Raw genomic sequence first — 20,454 nt, forward strand, 5'->3', positions numbered from 1 at the left:
GCTGAACCATGAAGTCGTACTTGGATGTGACACCAGCGTCTGGTCCCTCTGTGATGATGTCATTAATAATAAGTAACCTTAGTGGTGTGTAAAAAGCTCCAGATTCTTCTTCTCTCTTTAATTTCCCAATCATCAAACAACATATTAAAGATCACATCTATTTGGTCTTTCTTTTAAATGGATTTACAAACCAAATTACAGAATTTTCTAACTTTCATGCAGTCATTGGTTTCTTAAACTTGACTGGTAAATGGTATTGGGACACATTACCAGCTGCATTTTCCTGTATTTACATGTGATTTTGTTGAGATTCTATCGAATCCTTTATTCCCTCAAGACATTTAGCCCTTTTACTCCGACACAAGTTCATCCATCCACGCAGTAAACTTTTGGGCAGACGTTCAGAAAACCCAGAAAAGGTGGAGACCTGTGGGATGAGCCGCTGATGATCGTCCGCAGAACATTGGTTCAGATGCTCGCTCGGCACTGAGGCAGCCCGGAGCCAGAGCCGGAGCGCTGTGTCTTTAGATAAAAGGGGCGAATCCACTTGTGCCAACAAATCCAAAACTTGGCTCCGGCTGTGCTTTTGTACTCCTCTCCTCTCAGTTAAATCTGACACACTCTCCACATCAACCGATTTACACAGTCCCAAATTGAATTACTGAACCTCGAAGTTGGCACATTTCCTGCTACACTCCGCTTTTAACCGTGTTTGGTTTTGAATTTATTTCTCTCCTGAGAGAGCGATCGTGAACCCAGTCCACTACCCACTGACAGTCTGGAAAGTGAACCAAGTTCTTTTACTGCGCTTGGCTCTGCAGTGAATACGCTGTTGTTTGATTGGCTTTCAAGAGGTCGTCCAATCTGGTAATTACCTGCTCACAGCCCTGCATTTTCATGTGAGTGTTCCGATGCCACATGTTAACACGGAACAATTTCCCTCGCTCACCCGACCACACATTTACAAAGTCTTGGTTTATGACTTGATACTTTACGTATAGTTAAACCTAACATATGTATGGCTCAGTGTCGGGCAGGGGGGGGAAATCAAACTCATACATTTAAAAGAAAATCAGATCATAGTCATAAACATAGGAGGAAAAATGCAGAAATTTGGAGCCTGACTGAGAAGTCACGCCCACCTACACCTGCAACCTGCTCCCATTGGATGCTAGTGGCTGTCATTCAAACGGTATACATGCCCCAGTGCACACTGGGCTTTTTCATCTGTTTGACTCTAGATATGATTCACAAAATGAACGTGATGCTGTATTGAAGATACATAACTAGAGATTGAGACCTTAAACTCCTTTAATGATGTTATACATCTAGTGGGAAGTACAGTCATTTTCTCATGTTGACTCAACGGATATTGGCCAAGAATAACAAATATAGACAGTATAAATACATTAAAATCAAATATTCATACAAGGAAATAGTATCTCTTATCATAAGCATCTGGACGTTGAATAGAAATTACTGTGAATCAACACCAGAATTCAGAAGAAAACAAATTGTCGGATTTTTGTCAAGAATCAAGATATCTTTGCATCTGTTTATTTCTCGTGACTTGAGATTCAGGATTTCTCTGACGTTGCTCAGCACCATCTGATGATCTGTGTGAAGTTGTCCCGCTGCAGGAGTGTAGTAGACATGTGCTCCAGCTGTGGTCAGAGCACCCTGACATCACTGCTACTTATTGAGTTTCACATGCAAGACAACAAACTCTCCAACAGGAAAAAGAAAACTCAACTTGCTGATAAGTCGCTCTCTTATTGAAATTGAGACGTTTGTTTTTTCTTTTTGTGACACCACACTTTTCCCTGTTATCCAGGAAACAGGCTTTTTTGTTGACAATGCAGAGAAAGCTCACAACAGTGTGTGGGATTGATCTGAACGAGTGTGACTCTCAGTTATTTATCCTCTCTCTCCCAGAAACTGGACAGATTGTGGAGAAGAAAGTCGCTGCACCAGAAATAAAATCAAGAAAAACACTCAAACACGTTTATTTTCAACACATCGGCTCATGTCTGTCCGATGGAGAAATCTGTAAAAAAGATTTGCGTTGCTAATGCTTACTCTCCGTGTGTCTGTGTGCGTTTTGCAGAAGTTCAGCTGTGAATGTGAACACAACACATGCGGCGAGAGCTGTGATCGCTGTTGCCCTGGTTACCACCAGCAGCCCTGGATGGCAGGAACCTTCCTCACTCGGCATATCTGTGAAAGTAAGAAAAACAAATTGCGTGCTTGAATTTTTAAAAACTCAAAATGAACAATCCATCAAACTTCTCCCTTTTGGAAACATTCTTCTGTGACTGCGGACGCCTACGTTTATGGTAATTTCTTGTATGTACCCACTCACCACATGTTAAATGGTAAAATCCCTGTAATATTACTGTATTACTGTAATATTCAAAATTACCAGCGCACACCTACAACTTATTTGAACAAGGCTTTACAGGATTGAACTCTGAGGCGGCGCAGTAAAATTTACACGCTCGCCAACCAGTCAGGATCCGTGTTTGATCTAAGACCGTACGACGCCATCAAAAGTCACCTTTGCATCCATTAACCTTCATCAGCTATGCAGCAGCAGAGCAATGAGGGTTAGAGGCTTCCACTTGTCATCATAAAACTGGGGTTACAACATATAATCTTCATTTTATTTCACACTGGCTACACCTCCTAACAGGTGCTGGAGTTCTTAGAGGGCCGGTAATGGCTTTGTCTGCCTTGACACTGACACAGCGAGACAAGACGTTAAAAGTCCTGCGTGGCGCCGCAGTAAAAGAATCCGCCCATTCAGGATGGGACACAGAGCAACACACGTGCAGGGACGCAGCAGCAATATGCATTAACCAGGTTCGATTACTGTACAGGGTGATCTTAAGCAGCGGTTCCCGAACTAGGGGTCGCAAGATGATTCCTAGAAATAAAAATAAAACTCAAAAGCAAGTAGAAATAGGGAATTGAAGCCGTGATTCTGAAAGCAAGGTTGTCTAAATAAAAGAAATAAACCATTATGACCTGGAGACTTTCATCGAGAGCAAAAGTTTACCAAAGACTTTCCTCTTATTTGTAAATGTAGATGTGAAGCTTAGTGGGAGGCGCGGCTAATGCCCGGGCGAAACAAATGAAGGGAAAGCACCACCTCCTCTGGAGCCGAGAGATAAAACCCGTGGTCAGCGTGTGACCCTCCGGCTACTCTCCGCAAAACAGGATTTGGGTGCTTCTCCAAACTCTTAATGTGGAAGAAGGGAATGGATTAAGCGAGCGGCCCCTGGTTGCCTCATGCTCAGTGTTTGGGACAGAGGAGGCGAAGGCGGGACTCAGCCTAGTTTTTGTTTTCCAGAGTGTAACTGCCATGGGAAGGCGGGGGAGTGCTCCTTCAATCAGACGGCGGCCGACTTAGCGCTCAGCCTGGACGTCCACGGCAAATACAGAGGGGGCGGGGTTTGCGTCGGTTGCCGTGACAACACGGCGGGCATCAACTGTCAGACATGCGTTGCGGGATACTACCGACCTGCTGAGGTACGACACACACACACACACAAACACACACACACACATCTCTGAGCCTCAGTTGAAATTCATCACGATTAAAAGAATATGTTTGTCTGAATGTGTTTCTTCCGACCAGGTGAGCGCCGAGGAGGAGGACCCCTGCGTCCCCTGCTCATGTGACCGTCGCGGCTCTGTCAGCCAATCATGTGTCGCAGATTCCAGCCAGGCGACGCCCGGTATGCACCTTTACCATTTTCATTATTCTGTCCGCCCGTCACTCGCTTGCTTTGTGGGCTTCGTTTATTTCTTGAGTTACACATCATTTTAAATCCCTCAGTAGATGCACACATACAGAGGTTTAGTGGGAACTCGTGTGACGCTTCAGTGACAGCGTCTCATCGATTTGAGTCCAGCCTGATTTCCTGCGGGGCCGGCGATCGTCAGGTTCAGCCTCGTGCTCGGAGGCGTCTGTTCCTGGAAAACGTCTCTGACAGAACAGAGCAACTATTTATATTAGAGATAATTTTACTCCCCTTTGTGCTTTTACCGTTTTTTTTTATGTCTAGAAAGTGGGAGCTATTTTAGGTGCAGCTCCTTCAAAGAGTGTTTCTCTCACACTGTGCGTCCGTGTGTGTGTCTGTGTGTGTGTGTGTGTGTTTGATTGACAGCCCAGCCAGCAGGGTCGTGCCAGTGTAAGGAGGGTTTTGGGGGACCACGATGTGACAGGTGAGAGTCACGCACACACACACACACACACACACACACACACACACATAGAGAAACAGAGAGAGACACATTGTGACAGGTGAGCAGAACCTTTGAGCTGTTGTCTGTTCCAATTAGTGTTTGAAAATTACCTGAAACTTTCCATTAATATCTTCGATGTTTATCATGACTATTTATTACACTTCATTTTGTACAATAAAGCCGTTTTCAGACTGGAACATCCAGGTTTTGGGTGACGCCTGGTAGATCGTGCAGGAGGCTGGACATGATGTTTAAATCCTGCTTATGAAATCACAAGTTTTTGTTTACAGCACGTTGAAATCACTAAACGCTATTTAGAAAATGTTCGGAGCAACTGACGCTGACATTTGCGTTCTCATATCAGCCCCTCTGGAAAATTTAAAGAAATTCTGGAGGTCAACTCATGTCTGGAAGCAGCTTAAATGAAAGATTTACCGTTTCTTTCTTCATGGTTTAAAAAGCTGTTTTTCTTTGACTGCAGTCTGGATTTTATTTGATAAACTTAAATCCCTCATGGAGTCACAGTCTGAGATCATCGGGAAAATCTCCACAACAGATTCAAATCACAACCTTTGAGAAACTTTAAGCTTTAAATCGAACCTGTAAATCTGCCAACAAGGTGCTTCACCCTACTCTGCTGATTAGCTCTTGTGTTATCATTATGTTTTATTGCTGTAATCGCCTGTTGTCTTTTCTTTCTCAACTTCCCTCTGGATATCATTCAGCTTTTATGTTCTGCCGTCTCAAAGCTTGACTCTTTCCCTGCAACTTTTTAATGACTTGCCCTGTGATGGCCAGCAGCAGGAACTTTGTCTTTACAATCACTTCTTAAAATCCACTTTAATGGACTCGCTTCGGTTCACTCTCTCCGTTAATTAGGAAGTTGCCTCTTTGTGCATTTCCTGCGAGATTACACACAACGTACGCGTCGCACTCGCTGCAAGTTCAGCTGTTTTGCTACAAACTGAAGGTTCGGTGACGGACTCTGAAGCAGTTCGATCAGCCCGGACGTAGTCGCCGTTCGGAGAGTTGAACCCCCGTGGCCCACTGGTTCACGGGGCTGCTTCTCACCTCCTCCGTCTTTAGTGCTGTTATTAAACTCATTTGTCTGCAGGTGTGCTGTCGGTTATATGGGCTACCCGTCCTGTCAGCGCTGTAACTGCAGCGTGGAGGGGAGCACAAATGATGACCCGTGTATTACACCCTGCACGTGCAAGGTACACACACACACACACACACACACACACACACACACACACACACACACACACACACACACACACACTCACACAAAGACTTGCATGCACACAAATAATGACAAGTACTCTGCGCTAACCTCCCGAGCCCTGTCATCATCATCTTCAGGACATTAACACTGCAATAACATGGCTTGTGCTCATAACGTCAGTTTAAGGGCAGCTCATAAACTTTGTTGTGTCTTCCATCTCTCTCTCTCTCTCTCTCTCTCTCTCTCTCTCTCTCTCTCTCTCTCTCTCTCTCTCTCTCTCTCTCTCTCTCTCTCTCTCTCTCTCTGTCGGACTTTCTCATGTAGGAAAATGTGGAGGGAGAAAACTGTGACCGCTGTAAACTGGGATTCTACGATCTCCAAGGTCTCAACAGACGTGGCTGCGAAAAGTGCTCCTGCATGGGCGTTTCCAGTCGGTGCTCGGCCTCCACCTGGACCTATCACAACGTAGGAACCCACTGGATATCATTGTGACATCATAATGGTCTGCATAGACACTATTCTGCCCATTATTCAGCACCAGAACTCAGGAATAGGAGGACGAATCGTAAACCTGTTTCCTGCAACTTGACTGAATCTCGTGCCACTGATATTGCTCAGTTAGCGTGTGAATCACAGAGCCTGCTAATTGTTACTCAGCCTTATGGGCCGACCATCATATTCCCATCAGCCCTGCATTTTTGTGATCAAATCATCAGCGACAATTGTGAAACAACCTCATGCTTTATATATCTTTCGTGTCTGGTTTCAAAGAAGCAACAGACAGAGCCACACTGACCCCTGCAGCAGGCGGAGCATGTCGTCTATTAAATACATATGCATGAAGGAGAGAGCTCCACCTCGCTGATGACCCAGAAGATGTTTTTCAGATGACGGGCGAACTGCTCTTCCACACCGGTGCAGTTTGATAAACATCCTGCAGGCGTAGGACGCAGCCGACGCAAAGTGCAAAATGATTAATCAATCTGGCCGCAGCTTTTCAGAATAGCAAACGTTAGAGGCATCTGGAAATGAATAAAACTAAATCGTTGTGTGAAAAAAAGCAAAGACAGATCTTTACCAGCCACAGCACGTTTTGAGAGAGTTGATGTGGATGGAACGCAGTTGAGGTGGAAACAAAAGGGGGGAGGTGAAAAAGAAGAGGAGTGGAGGGAGGGTTGAAAAAAAAACGAAAGAGAGAAAGAAGAGGACAAGACCGCGAAGGAGAAGGTTGAAGACGAGAGGCAAGAAGGAGGAGAGAGGTGAAAAGAGGAAAACAGTTTTTGACTGACAGGCGAGGTGGGAGAGGAGGGGAGAGGGGATGTTGACAGGATGACAGCTCTGATTTAGACACCGATAGAGTGTGTGTGTGTGTGTGTGTGTGTGTGTGTGTGTGTGTGTGTGTGTGTGTTCGTGTTCAAAAGGGGAAGCCAAGGTCAGGTTAATTGCAACGACAGATGTGTGTCTGGCTGTCTCTCTCTTCCCCCCCGACACCACCACACACACACACACACACACACACACACACACACACACACACACACACACACCCTTCTGATTTGGAAGTTCTTCCTAGGTGTCAGTTGCGAGACTTCCCCGGCTGACATTTGACAGATGAACAAAAACCTTTAAACATATCTTGAGTTTTATATTTGTGATGATTCACCTTCTCATTTTTGACCCGGTTGGACCTTTTTGGAGAATTTCCTTCACATGTAGGAGTTGGAGGATTCATGTGCTGCTTTTTAAAGAGTTTGGTTTTTTATTGGTGAGGCTGAAAGTACAAAGTGAGTCAGTTGAACTTTTCAGAAACAGCTGTTTGGCTCTTACTTCTGAATAAGCCATTGGAATGCAAACCAACAGATGTGATGATTCTAGAAAAAGCTGGTCTCTTAAGTTAATGAGGAAAGTGTATATCAGTAAAATTAAGTTCAGGAGACAGATGATGCTTTTTTCCCCCAATTTTTCTTTCCTCTATATTGTGTTATATAGATTTTTGTGAACAAATGTCGTGCAAATGTGTATCATGATGTCATGCGATGTGATGTCATGATGATGTGGAGGTAGCAGCCTGACTTCTGACTGTGTCTCAGGTGTTTTCTGTGGGTAAGAGCAGCTGCCTTAACCACAGACTTTTGGCTTTTAAACTTTAGACCTTTATACCTTCACAAGAAAACCTACTTATACCACTTAATAAGACTGAAAAAGCTGAATATTTCTCCTTTGAATTAGTGAAAATTGCTCTTTGTGACAAAGAAAATTGTCCAGTCTTATTAAACCTCTTGACAGAATGTCCAGAGCTCTGTGTGATTTTCTTTATATTCCATTAGTACCGAATGTTCAACTGTACTTTGTGAGCTGTGGTCTGAAGCTATTAACGCTGCATATAAGAATAATAATGGAGCTTCAAGCCTTTTTTAAACCTTTAACTTTCCTTTATTTTGTAGGAGACCACACTGACGGGCTGGCACCTGGTTGGAGACACAGGAGGGAGGGTGTGGTCCGTGCACAGAGACACGCCTCCCTATCTGAGCGTCCGACACTCGGATGTCGTGAATGACCTCGGCTCCGCCTACTACTGGAACGCACCTGGACTTTACCTGGGAAACAAGGTCAGACGCAGACGCATTTTTTATTTACACTTCAATCACAATATAATAGGATTTTCTGGTTATTTATAACTAAATATAATTAAAGAAGAAGAAAGTAGCGTGTTTGTAGGATGTTTCCATCACTGCCGATTGGATCAGTCTCATGTGACCTGGGAGGAAATGCTCATTGTTTTTATTGCAGATGTCAGTGGGTGTTATTGGTTTTTTTTAGTCACTTTCACTTTCAGGTTGCTGATAACCTTTCCCACCATTTCACTGCGTTACAATAGCGGCATGAGGCTACAACACGAGGGCAGCCTTGAATAAATAAACAGGCCGGTGTAGGATCTAAAACAAACATATCCCCTGGAGGTGAGTCTGGTGGGAGCGTCTCCTGCTGGGATGTTCACCTCCCTCCTGCTTCCTCCCGGATCAGCTCGGGCTAACGTCGACTGTTTGAATGTGAGCCGCTGCGGTCGTGTGTGGCCACGATTAGACTTTATCACTCCAGCTGGCAAATAGCTGCAATCCATGTATCTGAAGTCAAGTTGTTGCCCCACGACAACAAGCGACTGACTGTGATGTTTGTCTGGGTGTCATGGCTGCGGGGAACATACCACTGAATTTCATTACCTCGCACCCTGCAGGCCTGGCTTGTCATCTCACTTCTTTGTCTGAACCTTCCCCCCTCCCAGCGTCCCTCCCTCAGCGCTTCTCCTCATTGGCCTGCTCTTCCAACCCCCTCGCTCCATCTCTCCAGGACTCCCATTTTTCACCTCCCTGTTCCTAAATCATCTCCCTCTACTTCACCGCGAGCTCTCTCCTCCCTCGTTCTCCATCTCTCGCTTTGTGTCTCTCAGGGTAAACAGTGTTTCGCCTGTTGAACTCGATAATCAACTGTTTTTCTCTCGGCGCACACGCACAAACACAAACAGACGCGCGTATTCTCATTCGAACTCGCACACTAGCCCCTCGCACACACTCCCAGGCCTATACAAGTCGGATAATGATGTGTTTTGGAGGCATTAGGGACAGCGGAGCAGAACCAAATGCCTCCATACATGTGAAACAAATAAATTACAAGTGTGTGTGTGTGTGTGTGTGTCTGTCTGTGTGTGTTTGTGTGTGTGTGTGTGTCTGCGTGTGTGTGTTTGTGCACATGATTGTGATCGCTAGGAGCAATGTGCGAGCACTGTGTAAAAAAGCGATTCTTTGCTTCAGTCTCTGATTTTGTTACAGAGGTAGATGTTATGTGACTCGGTTATGCCACACACACACACACACACACACACACACACACACACACACACACACACACACACACACACACACACACACACACACACACACACACACACACACACACACACACTGGTTTGTCAGGTTGACGTGCATCATTGGAAGTGACAGGTCGTGTGCCTAATGACAAGCCAGCAGTGGATAGATACGAGTGTAAATGTATGTGATAGCTTTCTTAATTCTCCTGCATGACCTCCTGCTTTGTTTAAAGCCGAGAATGCTCATTGGCTCGTTAGCACGCTCTGTGGGATGCTCATTGGTCCAGAAACATGTTCTACTGATGCTCATTGGGTATTTCGTTGTCCGCGTAGGTTCGGGAACTGCTCGTTCTCCAGGATTGCGATGACGGTCGTGAAAGCGTGATCTGTGAAAAGAATAATTTTTGCAGTCAAGGGTTCAGCGTCAAGAGCAAAATACAGATAATGATGTTTGAAGGATGAGGGGGAAGCATCATTTCAATGGAGATGTCTGCAAGTTTAACTGAGCCAAACTCAATCTGTAATATTTAAAGTTACTCTAATTGATATTTCATATTTAGCTGGGATACCTTGATTATGATGAACCATAGACTGTGAAGATGGGACATGAGAGCTCACCAGAACACAAATCACCTTGATTGCCACTATAGGCCATGAATCCGCTCCTCCATGTTAATGGACGGGACATGCACCAAACTAAAAAGTCAAAGTTCAGTTCCTCTCTGAGAGTTTTGGTCATTTTTTAGCTAGTTCTTATCACATCGGCATATGTTCAAGTGATCGACATCAACATATTATAGTTTCAGTTTTTCTGGAAGAGGTGGAGGAGCGTCATCCATCTTTATATAGAGTCCATATGATGAACATACAGAGAAGGATTGTACCACAGTGTTGTCCTATTCGTCAGTGCTATGTAGGTTTATTTTGGTTTTAAAACCCACAACTTTGTTTTTGGCTTCCGAATATGAAAATGTAAAAAATGTCTCTACAGAATATCACGTTGATTTTAAACCATATTTCTAATTTCCCTCACAAGCTGTCAAATCGTGAACTCCTTGTTTCCGTCTCGCACCCGGATTTGCAAACAGATTCACAGTGGAGACGGATGAAAGCTTTGAAAACAAAAAAAAAGTCTCACGATTTGAAGGAAAGACTGACAGAGGTGGACAGAGAGAGAGAGAGAGAGAGGGAGAGGGAGAGATAGAGGGAGTACTGGGAGATTGAAGCGGGGAGATAAAGGGATGATGGATGAACACGGAGGAAGAAGAAACGTCCTTTGCTGACAGCTGATGAAGGAATCAGCTCAAAATATACAGAAACTCGACAAACACGCCGCTCAGCTCGTGTTGCTTTCTGCCCTAAACTCCCTCTAACGCCGCCTCTGCCTTCCCGTGCTTTCCGCAAACCATTCTTCATCTTCCTTGTCGTTTATATTGTTCTGTGGAGAAGTAATACAAAATCCTGCTACAGGTGCAAACCTGAGGCAGAAAGGAAAAGCGATGGCGTTTCACAGAAATGTTCCCACTTCACCTTGATCGTTGACGCCTCGCGGTCGTTATGAATGAAAACTGTCATCAGAATGTTTCTTCAAAATACTTTTTCTGGAAATAATCTTGGGTTTTATTTTTTTTCTAAGAGGAACACGAGCTGCCGAGCGGTGACTTATGAGAGGGAGAAATGTGTGTAGAGGAGTTTGTGTATGGTGTCACTCCTAATCTGGTCTTGATTGAACGAGATTGATTTCCCCAACCACCCCCACACACCCGCGCTCACCCTCTCTTTCTTTTTTTTTTTCTTCCAAAACACAAAGCTGAAAAAGTGCTTTTACATTAATCACAGTGGATTTGTTCTGGTTTTCATCAACCGGATCATTTGGTGTCACACGCATTTGTGTTCTTGGAAAGTGTGCGCGCAGAAAAAGAAAATCCTTACGCCTGGATATCACCTGTAGGAGCTCAACGTAAATCACTGCAATCCTCATTTAACGATGTTTTCATGTAATTACTGTGAAACAGGAATGTAAGACTGCAAATGTCTTATTTTGACATTGTTGACCTTTTGTCGAAGAGGATCTGCTGTGGATATTTTAAGGAAACCAGATAAAACGTGTCAACAGGTTTTGGTATTGATCAAAGTGTTTAATCTATTAAATAATAAAGTATAGATGAGTATTGTTCCAGCCAATAAGCTTCAATTGCACTGTAAAGCAATCAATCTCATTTCCTGTCTAATCCAACAGGTTTAAGGCGAAAACTAAAAATTACAATAACATGTGATCCCAGTTTCAGTATCATTCCTGAGTGTATTGAATATTTGATGCCATCTTGCTTTTATTTGTCACTTCAAGTCTGATACACATCAAGCTGCCGCTCGACTTATCTTATCGGAGGAAAATGAGCTGCACTTAGTCGTCCTCCTGGATGAGATGTGCACGATGAGTCACGCTGCGTCTAACCTTCTCTACTCTGCCACAGTTTTATTTATACACAACCCCCTATTTGCCATAATATACGTCTACTTGCCATGAAACACAATGAACCTCAAGTGCAGAAGTGGTGGGTTGTAGCCTCAATTTAAAAATATTTATACCTATTCAAGAACCGTATCCATACTTTCTCAATCAAGTGACTCTTTTTGAAAACGTCATACTCCTCAGTCTCATTCCAGTCGGCCAGAAGCCACACAGGGATCTGACCGTCCCCAACCAAACGCACTGCAGCCAACAGAACAGGAGCCCCAGACCCCAAAACAAGACATTTCACAGAGGACCAGACCACAGCGGCCAAAACATTGTCCCAATCCCAGGAAGCTGCAGAAGAGTAACCTGCAAGCAACCCCCCAAACCTCAACCAGAGAAAAAACAGAGTTACAAGACGCACACTGTCTGAAACGAGTTATGATTCCACACTCCACTCCAATCCCACAGCTAGAGGAGATTGTTCACATATTCACATGGTCTCAACTGCTTTATCAAACTAGAATCAAGCTCCGTAGAACGCATAGATCCACATTCTCATAGATATCATTCCCCTAAAGATCCTTTAATTATTCCATGGGAACTTGGAGTGAAACGCACATCTCACAATCTTAAAGAAAAGGAAAAAGAAGTCCTGGATCCGCCCCTTGTTCAGATCTCCACCAAGTTTCATGGAAATCTGTTGAGTAATTTCTGCGTAATCCTGCTGACAAACCAACCAACCAACAAAGAAACCCGATGGAAGGTGGCTAAGACATAACCTCCCTGCCCGAGATAATTAATAAACTATATTATTGAAAGATATCTCAAAATTTCTACTCCTGGAAGCCAAGAGGATGACAAGCAAGCCCCCACGTGCACGGTGCTGCTCTACACCAGGAGAAAGGAGTGATTGCACTGCTCTCCTCAAGGATACGTCTTCCATCTCCCACCAACAGTCATGATGCAACGTACCCCGGAAAAAAGAAAAGCCTGCACAGAGAAAGACCCTGAAGACATAAAACCAAACAAGCCCGTGTTCGGACATGCCCCGAGTGTCAACACGGATGAGACGTGATTTTCTTTTTTAGTTTTGCTACTTTTTCGACAAGGACTTGGAGTTTTCTCACTCTCGCACACAGAAGGTCAGCGGTTGTGTGTTGTTCAGCATTCCACTGACTATTGGTCCATCTGGAGCCAATCTAACGGTACTGCTAGGAACAACAATAGTCTGTGTGTGTGTGTGTGTGTGTGTGTGTGTGTGTGTGTGTGTGTGTGTGTGTGTGTGTGTGTGTGTGTGTGTGTGTGTGTGTGTGTGTGTGTGTCGGTCTGTCTGCGTGTGTGCAAGCGGTAGACAAACAGACTGAAAACTCCCGATACCAATTGCAAACAACCACAGGCATCGCGGAAGACGACACAGGTGTGTGCGTGTTTATACTTCTGCCTCCAAGTGTGTGTATCACTGGGTATTTGTGCGTCCTGGTGTGTGTGTGTGTGTGTGTGTGTGTGTGTGTGTGTGTGTGTGTGTGTGTGTGTGTGTGTGTGTGTGTGTGTGTCAGTTTAGGGGAGTTTGTTTTGTAAAGCTTTTGTGACAATCTGGTTTTCATTTCCCCCCCCTCCACCACCACCACTACAACCCTCCCTCCCTCAGCCCAGTCTCCCTGCCGCTGTCATCTTTTGTGCTCCGCAGATTGACAGCGAACAGGCGAACAAATGCAGATCGACACACATCCCTGTCTGGAGAGGGTAGCATGTGGTGCGCACACAAAAAAAAACCCAGTATAATAGACTCACTCTCACTCCTCTCTCCCTGCTCCATGGTCAAACCCACGGTTTAGCAAATTAAACATCAGAACTTTACTCCTCAAATTCCCTCCATCCTCTTCTCCTCCGCTTCTTTTATCCTCCTGCTCTCCGTCCGTCTGCTCATCCCATCTTTTCTCTCCTCTCTCCTCAGTTCTGTCTGCCCCCCTCAGACCTCCTGCGGTTTGTCCTCCTCTTTGTGTGTCCGCATCCTTTTCACTCGTGTTTGTCAATAAAACTTTCCTCTTCAATATTTTGGGTCAAGGATTTCTTTTTTTGAGGATTTGAAATTGGGACAAAACTACAGCAGAAACTTTACGACAAAATCCCATCGCAACAACCTTTTTTTACAGAAACATATTCCTGTTGCGATGTTAGAATATTTTCTTTACAGTATTTCACCCCCATAGTTTAAACTCATATACACTCAAAAGACTGCTTTGCTCTTGATTGTAACTTCAAGGATTAAGTCTCCTTCTTATTTTGGCCACTAATGGAGTTAATAACGGCCTTATCGAGCGCTCACTGGGTTCCAACTGGGATCTATTGTAACTGTATGAGTCTGAGTTTATTGTTTGTGTCTTCGTTTCCTCTCCCGATAATTCCCCTCTCCCGCTGCGCTCTTCTGTTGCTCTTTTTTCTTTCCCGTGTTACATTTCTTTTCTTTCCTCCCCTCCCGGGTGGAAATGGGTCGTCGGGGTTGCCATGACAAAAAGCTCTGGATATTGTGCCCGTTGAGTGGATGGCATCAGCGAAATGAGTTTTCAGAAATGTCAATAATTTCAAAGAAAGTAAATTGCTAAATTCAGGTCGGCTAAGTGAATAGAGGAATAATCCACAAAAGAAGTACAAGTGCTGTCGGTGCAGTCAGTGTTTCACGGATGCAGCCCTTTTCTCCGCCTTGATTCGCCGCTGAGTGCTTCACCGAGCACAACAACAGTCATGACACAAACAAGTAATGAAACATGCAAATCAACTTCTAATGCTCAAGGAGAAAAGGTGAAGCACTCACAGAGCTTTGTAATCATTTGGTATCTTTACCTAGAGGTTTGCTGTAGATACCCTGAAGAGGACGTGGGAGACACTGCAGGAGGCAAAAGATGTTTAAAGAAGAAATGTACTGTTGTTTTGTCAGAATAATTTTTTTGGGGGTTATTTTAACTTCAATTACAAAGAGCGTATACATACAAAAGCACTTAATTAAACATATATGCATTAATATCTAATAAAGAGACAACTATACCATTTCACTGGTATCAGATCGGTTGCACAGTATCGGCCCAGAATCAATATCGGCCATGGGAAGAAAAATCGTAGCGTCTCAACTAGTTTCTTGTTTCCCAAGAACCCACAAAGAATCATTACCTTCATTTAGCATCTTTTAGCTGCTTGTAATCTTCTCAAGTTATGTCCAATTAATCCCTGTTTAATTTAAACCTGAGTTTCTCTGAGAGACACTAAGGTGTGAATGTGCAGTGGGACTGTGGTCGAGCGGCCTGTCTCACATGTGCACTCTCTGCACTCTGGGTTCAAACTTTATGATTTTTACAGTCTTCTCAGGTCCAGAACAGCAAATGGGGTTAGATTAGGATAAAGTAGTGTTAGTCAATAAAACGTCCACCTCCATGCCTGCTGGTGTGTATTTTCATTGAGCTGTGAAATGGGTGATTCCCCCTTCTAGTTTCAGAACTGAGAGTAATGATGTAGAATGGAGGAAGTTTATAGAGGCATTAAGGCCACCTCCTCTCTAACTCGCTCTTTGTCTCTCTCCCGCTCTCCCTCCATGTCTCCTCTCTCTGTTTTTATGATGGCGTTATTATCTCGCTCTTCCGCCCATTACTGCTCAGGTTGGAGCAGAATAATATATTTCAGGAGGATCGTGCCGACGCAGCGTTTCTCTCTTTCGGCTGCAGCTCTTTCTGTGGACTCGACAGAAACGCTGCACAGGACAACACAGATTGTGGCTTGTTTGTGTTTTCCCCTCACATTTATACACATTTCAAACAATCTTTGAGTAAAAAAAACTGTTCAGAAGAATCAGTATTTGTCGAGGTTTTGTTGAATTACTGATAAAATAGTGACAATAGAGTTATTCTGCTGCCTCAAGGAGTTACATATGAATTTGAGAAAATGAAAGGGTTTTGTCATATTCACAAGCTCTTTATATAAATACAGATTCACACTCACTTCAGATTTTGACCTAATTCAAACATTTACAGCCTCAATGAGTGAGTTTTACTGTTGATTTATTGAATAATATTTCCAATTCTACACTTTCAAATGTAATTACACATATTAATCCTACCAACACACCTGCACTGGCCCTTAAGGCACATTAAGCTGTTTTTTAGGTAAAGGTAGAACTTTTTAAAACTTTATTTTAACTGTCAGAGTCTTGGTTGTGTATATCTGCCTCTAAATCTTCAATTTTCTTTGTAATTCTTTGTTGATACTTCTTCTGTTCTTTTGGATTGTGTTTGCTTTGGTTTAGATACCTGGATTTGGACACAACTTTTCAATGATAGGGGATTTCTGGACAGAAACAACAGAATTCCTGTCGGGCTTGGTTTGTCTTTCTGAATCTAGGGAGTATTACAATAAACCTACTTCAACTGTCTCCTTCTCTGTCTCTGTGTAGCTTGCAGCCTATGGAGGGAGTGTGGTCTACGCTGTGTCCTATACAACAGACCAGCAAGAACAAAGGCCAGTGAGAGTCACCTCCGAACCCGACCTCATCATCGAGGTGAGTTTTTTAAACACAAACAAAGATAAAGATATCACTGAGCATTCACATATATTTTTCTACAATGTTTTTATGGTGTGTGCATCTTGCTTCATACATTTGGTAGATTCTGTAAGAGCTGCACAGAAATAAGCTCCAGATCTCCTGGTCAAGAGCATTGACAAAAACAGTGTATTTGTTGTGTGTGTGTTTGTGTGTGTGTGTGTGTGTGTGTGTGTGTGTTTTATGTGTTTGTGTCTGCAGCATCATTATTAATGAAAAAAACACAAGCTACTGACTCTTGCACCGGTGAAAACCACTAAATGAAGCAGCACACACACACACACAGCCACAGCTGGCAGAGAAATGCTGAACGTGGCAATAAAAAATGCAGATGGCGTCTCCCTCTCGTTGCTCTGTGTATGTCTTTATAATGAGCAGGTTGTGATATGATGTATCGCAGCAATAAGCAAAGCCCCGACACTATTAGTTAACTGTTTATGTTTAAAACCGTGAACATGTGGTGGAGTGTGTGGGTGCACAGTGAAATACACAAACAAACACAAATGGCACAGGTTGGTGTTGATGAGCCTGTGTTTGTGTGTGTGTGTGTGTGTGTGTGTGTGTGTGTGTGTGTGTGTGTGTGTGTGTGTGTGTGTCAAGGCTGCACAAATGATCCTGTTACTTTGGACACACACACTTTTAACCACAGATCATTTAGAAACATTTAAAGGATTCTTATATACTGACAAAAAACTGAAAGAAAGGAGAAAAGGAAAGAAGAATGAAATGAAGGAAGGACATAAAGAAGGAAGGGATGGGATGTGAACAAAGGAAGCAGAAGAGGACAGAAGACAAGAAAGGACACAAAGACAAAATTGGGGAGGGATTCAATATTTAAAGAGTTGAAGGAAGAAGGAAATGAAGGGAAGGAGGAGATGAACAAAGAAGGAAAGCAAAGAAGATTAGAGTAGAAAGAAATCAAGGAAAGGAAACAGAAGGAAAGGACAGAAAGAAGGAAGGAAAGGGAGACAGGAAATAAAAAGAAAGGAAAGAATGAAAGGAAGAAGACAATTGAAAGAAATAGGGAGACAGTAGGAAAATTACAAGACAGATGGACGAAGACGGCAGAAAAGAAAGAGATCAAGAGGGTCAAGGAGAAAATGATTAAATGAAGGAGGGATTGAAAACAAAGGAATGAAATGGGAGTGAAGGAAAGAAGATAAAAGTTAAATAAATCAAAACGTAGAGATGGATGGTCACAGATTTTGTGTTATTTAAAGCTGCGTCTGTGAGAGCGACAGACTCGGAGGAGGAGAGGATGAGGAGGAGGAGGAGAGGATGAGGAGAGGAGGACAAGTGTCGGTCTTGTTGTCAACAGAAAGCTTCCCAATGATGCCAATAAAGAACCACCTACACACTGTCAACCAACTTTCTCTCTCTCTCAGCCTTTGTCCTGTTCTCCCCCCCCCCCTCCTCTGTTTACACTCTGTGGTTCTGCATCGTGTTGTGATATTGTTTGTCTCATGGTTTTGTGACGCTGGGTTTTCGGTTGTAGCCGTTTGGCGTCTGAATAGACAATAACCTCCCTTGTCCCGGCTCCTCTGTGGGGCTTTGTTGATTTCCGTGTGTCTTTCTCTCGGTCCACTGTATCAGCCTCCATTAACGGAAAATGTAAATACCGAGCATTTTTATTACAACAATAACAACCAGTGCAGCTTTGGGCAGCAGGTCGATTCCTGAATCCTCAAGTTGGTCCTTTGCACCAAATTGAACGTGTGAATGTGTGATTGTTAGAGAAGTGAAAATGTTTCTAACGGGTGAATCATAAGGATTTGAAAGTGCTGTACAAATGCAGCCCAATTTCCATTTCTAAATGTCCTGCTCTGGAAACACGTGTGTCTTCAGTTTGTCCACTGGGAGACAGCATGCTCACCAGTTCTGCATACTTGGATAGCTTCCTATCAATCTGCCCAAGGGACAGTCAGCTCCAGACTTGAGGACAATGTCAGGTCGCAGGATGGTTGCTGCACTTTAGTTTAGTGGAACTTCAGCTGCCTGTTGGGATTCAGAAGTGCTCCCAGTCCCTTGCAGAGGTCAGGTTGCTGGTTTCCATAGCTCCCAGCTCCGACAAACACGATGGCCTTGCTTGAAGGGGTTGAAACCTCTTAGCCCACTCACACCTCCTGTGCTGACAACTTCAGCGATGGTCCTCAAAACTTCACCGTGCCTCCATCAGTACTTCTGATGTGTCAGAGGGTTCTTCGCCTGGTGCCAGTGGAGGGTTCAGAAACACATCGTACACAGGCTGGATGAGATATTTAACATTTAATCCTCGGTACAGATGCTACAACTAATTAAAAATACACTGTACCTTCATTGCCGTCCTACGTACACCATCCTGCTGCTGTCACGAGCACAACAGTGTGAAAATAGTCCCTACACATGTCTGTGTGTCTATTTATTCATCTTGAAATGTCAGTGCCCAGCGTTTCTGAACTGTTTTGACCCAGTTCTACAGGACTGAATGGGCCTGTCTGGTTACAGATGAATACGAATCGAGACATTGACTAACACATTGTTGGTCTCGGTCTTTTCATTGGGATTTGCTCACAATAAGAAAAATATAGAAAAGTGCAAATCTTATCCCTTAATGACTGGATTTGATTTATTTTCAAGTGGGATGAAGTGTTAAGAGACGGACGATAAAAGATGGACAGTACAAGTTTTTCTTTCGGAGACATTCAAACAATTTTCTCCTCTCTTTGCCTCTCTCTCTCTCTTTTCCACCTTTGTCTGTGCATCTCACTGCTCTGAAGCTGCTCTCTCTCTCTCTCTCTCTCTCTCTCTCTCTCTCTCTCTCTCTCTCTCTCTCTCTCTCTCTCTCTCTCTCTTTATGCCTCCCTCCATCTCCTCTCTTTCAATTAGTTTTTATTTAATGGTTTATTGGCATGGTAAGCTCTCTGTCTCTCTCTCTCTCTCCACCTCCATCAGTAGTTGTCACTCTGCGTTATCCGCTACATGTCATTGATCTGTTCTCAACAAGAGATAGTCAGATACCAGGCCTGGGCTCAAATCACTTTGCATTCAGCCCATTCAGAATGTCAATAGTAACTGCAGCTCATTACCTAATGACACATCATTCACTCTCGCTGGCTTTTATCCCCCCATCACTCGGGTATGATAGTCGTTTCATGAAAGAGAGAATACAGACCGCGCTGGATTCATGGAATTACAAGTTAGTTGCGACAAAGACAAGAAAAAGAAATAAGAATCAACAATAAGTTTCTTTCTTCCCCTCGTCATCAGGGCGGAGGGATGAAGATTGTGGACAGGAGGTTCGGCCAGCCGGTGTACCCGTCCTCGCCGAGCACCAGTCACATCGTCCTCCTGCCAGAAAACTTCCTGGTCTCAGAGACGGAGCAGGTGATTAGCAGGAGGGACTTCCTGTCCGTGTTGGCCAACGTGAGCAGCGTGATGGTGCGGGCCTCTTACAGCACAGAGCCCAGCGCCGTGTACAGGTACACACACTCACACACTCCTCACTCTTTGCCCTGAAGGCGCAGGCGAACATGTGAACTCCCCAGCACGGCCCCGGGCGGCTGGGGGGGGGGAATCATTTCTGCTGTGAGGTGATATTGCTAATCACTGCACCTCCATGAAAGCTCCTATTGATCAGTTCCATTCAAACCTGGATGGATTCTTGTGGGTCTCTGGTGGAGATAATCGACCCATGAGAAATATATACTTTTATGTGAAACTCAAAGATTTACGTGTGTATAAAGAATCTTCTACATTCCCAGATTCAAGTCTGTATTTTCTTATATTCTGTGAATAACTTTAACTTCAACCTTCTCTCACCTAAACACGGAAGTTGCAGTTTTATGCATTAAAGGGCTTTTTGCTGTTAGTTTGTGAATTCTGTTCAAATCGCAAGAACAGTTTGTATATTTTATATATAGTTTATATATGTGAAGGCAAAGGATTGAAGTAGACGAAATAGACCAATGTTTATGTTTGATATCAATGTTTGTGTGTGTGTGTGTGTGTGTGTGTGTGTGTGTGTGTGTGTGTGTGTGTGTGTGTGTGTGTGTGTGTGTGTGTGTGTGTGTGTGTGTGTGTGTGTGTGT

The 20,454-nt window shown here is 43.9% G+C and overlaps 1 protein-coding gene across 1 annotated transcript in view; it reads left to right on the top strand.

Annotated features, from left to right (window-relative positions):
- Positions 1–20,454, top strand: part of lama2 (laminin, alpha 2) — a 138,572-nt gene that overhangs the window by 40,538 nt on the left and 77,580 nt on the right. The window contains 9 exon segments of the mRNA XM_047338003.1: positions 2,108–2,225; positions 3,353–3,531; positions 3,641–3,740; positions 4,173–4,230; positions 5,366–5,468; positions 5,804–5,944; positions 7,924–8,088; positions 16,241–16,345; positions 19,634–19,845. Of these exon segments, the coding sequence (XP_047193959.1) occupies positions 2,108–2,225; positions 3,353–3,531; positions 3,641–3,740; positions 4,173–4,230; positions 5,366–5,468; positions 5,804–5,944; positions 7,924–8,088; positions 16,241–16,345; positions 19,634–19,845 (1,181 nt within the window).

This window comes from Hippoglossus stenolepis, chromosome 20, assembly GCF_022539355.2.
Source record: "Hippoglossus stenolepis isolate QCI-W04-F060 chromosome 20, HSTE1.2, whole genome shotgun sequence".
NCBI classification, from domain to species: domain Eukaryota; kingdom Metazoa; phylum Chordata; class Actinopteri; order Pleuronectiformes; family Pleuronectidae; genus Hippoglossus; species Hippoglossus stenolepis.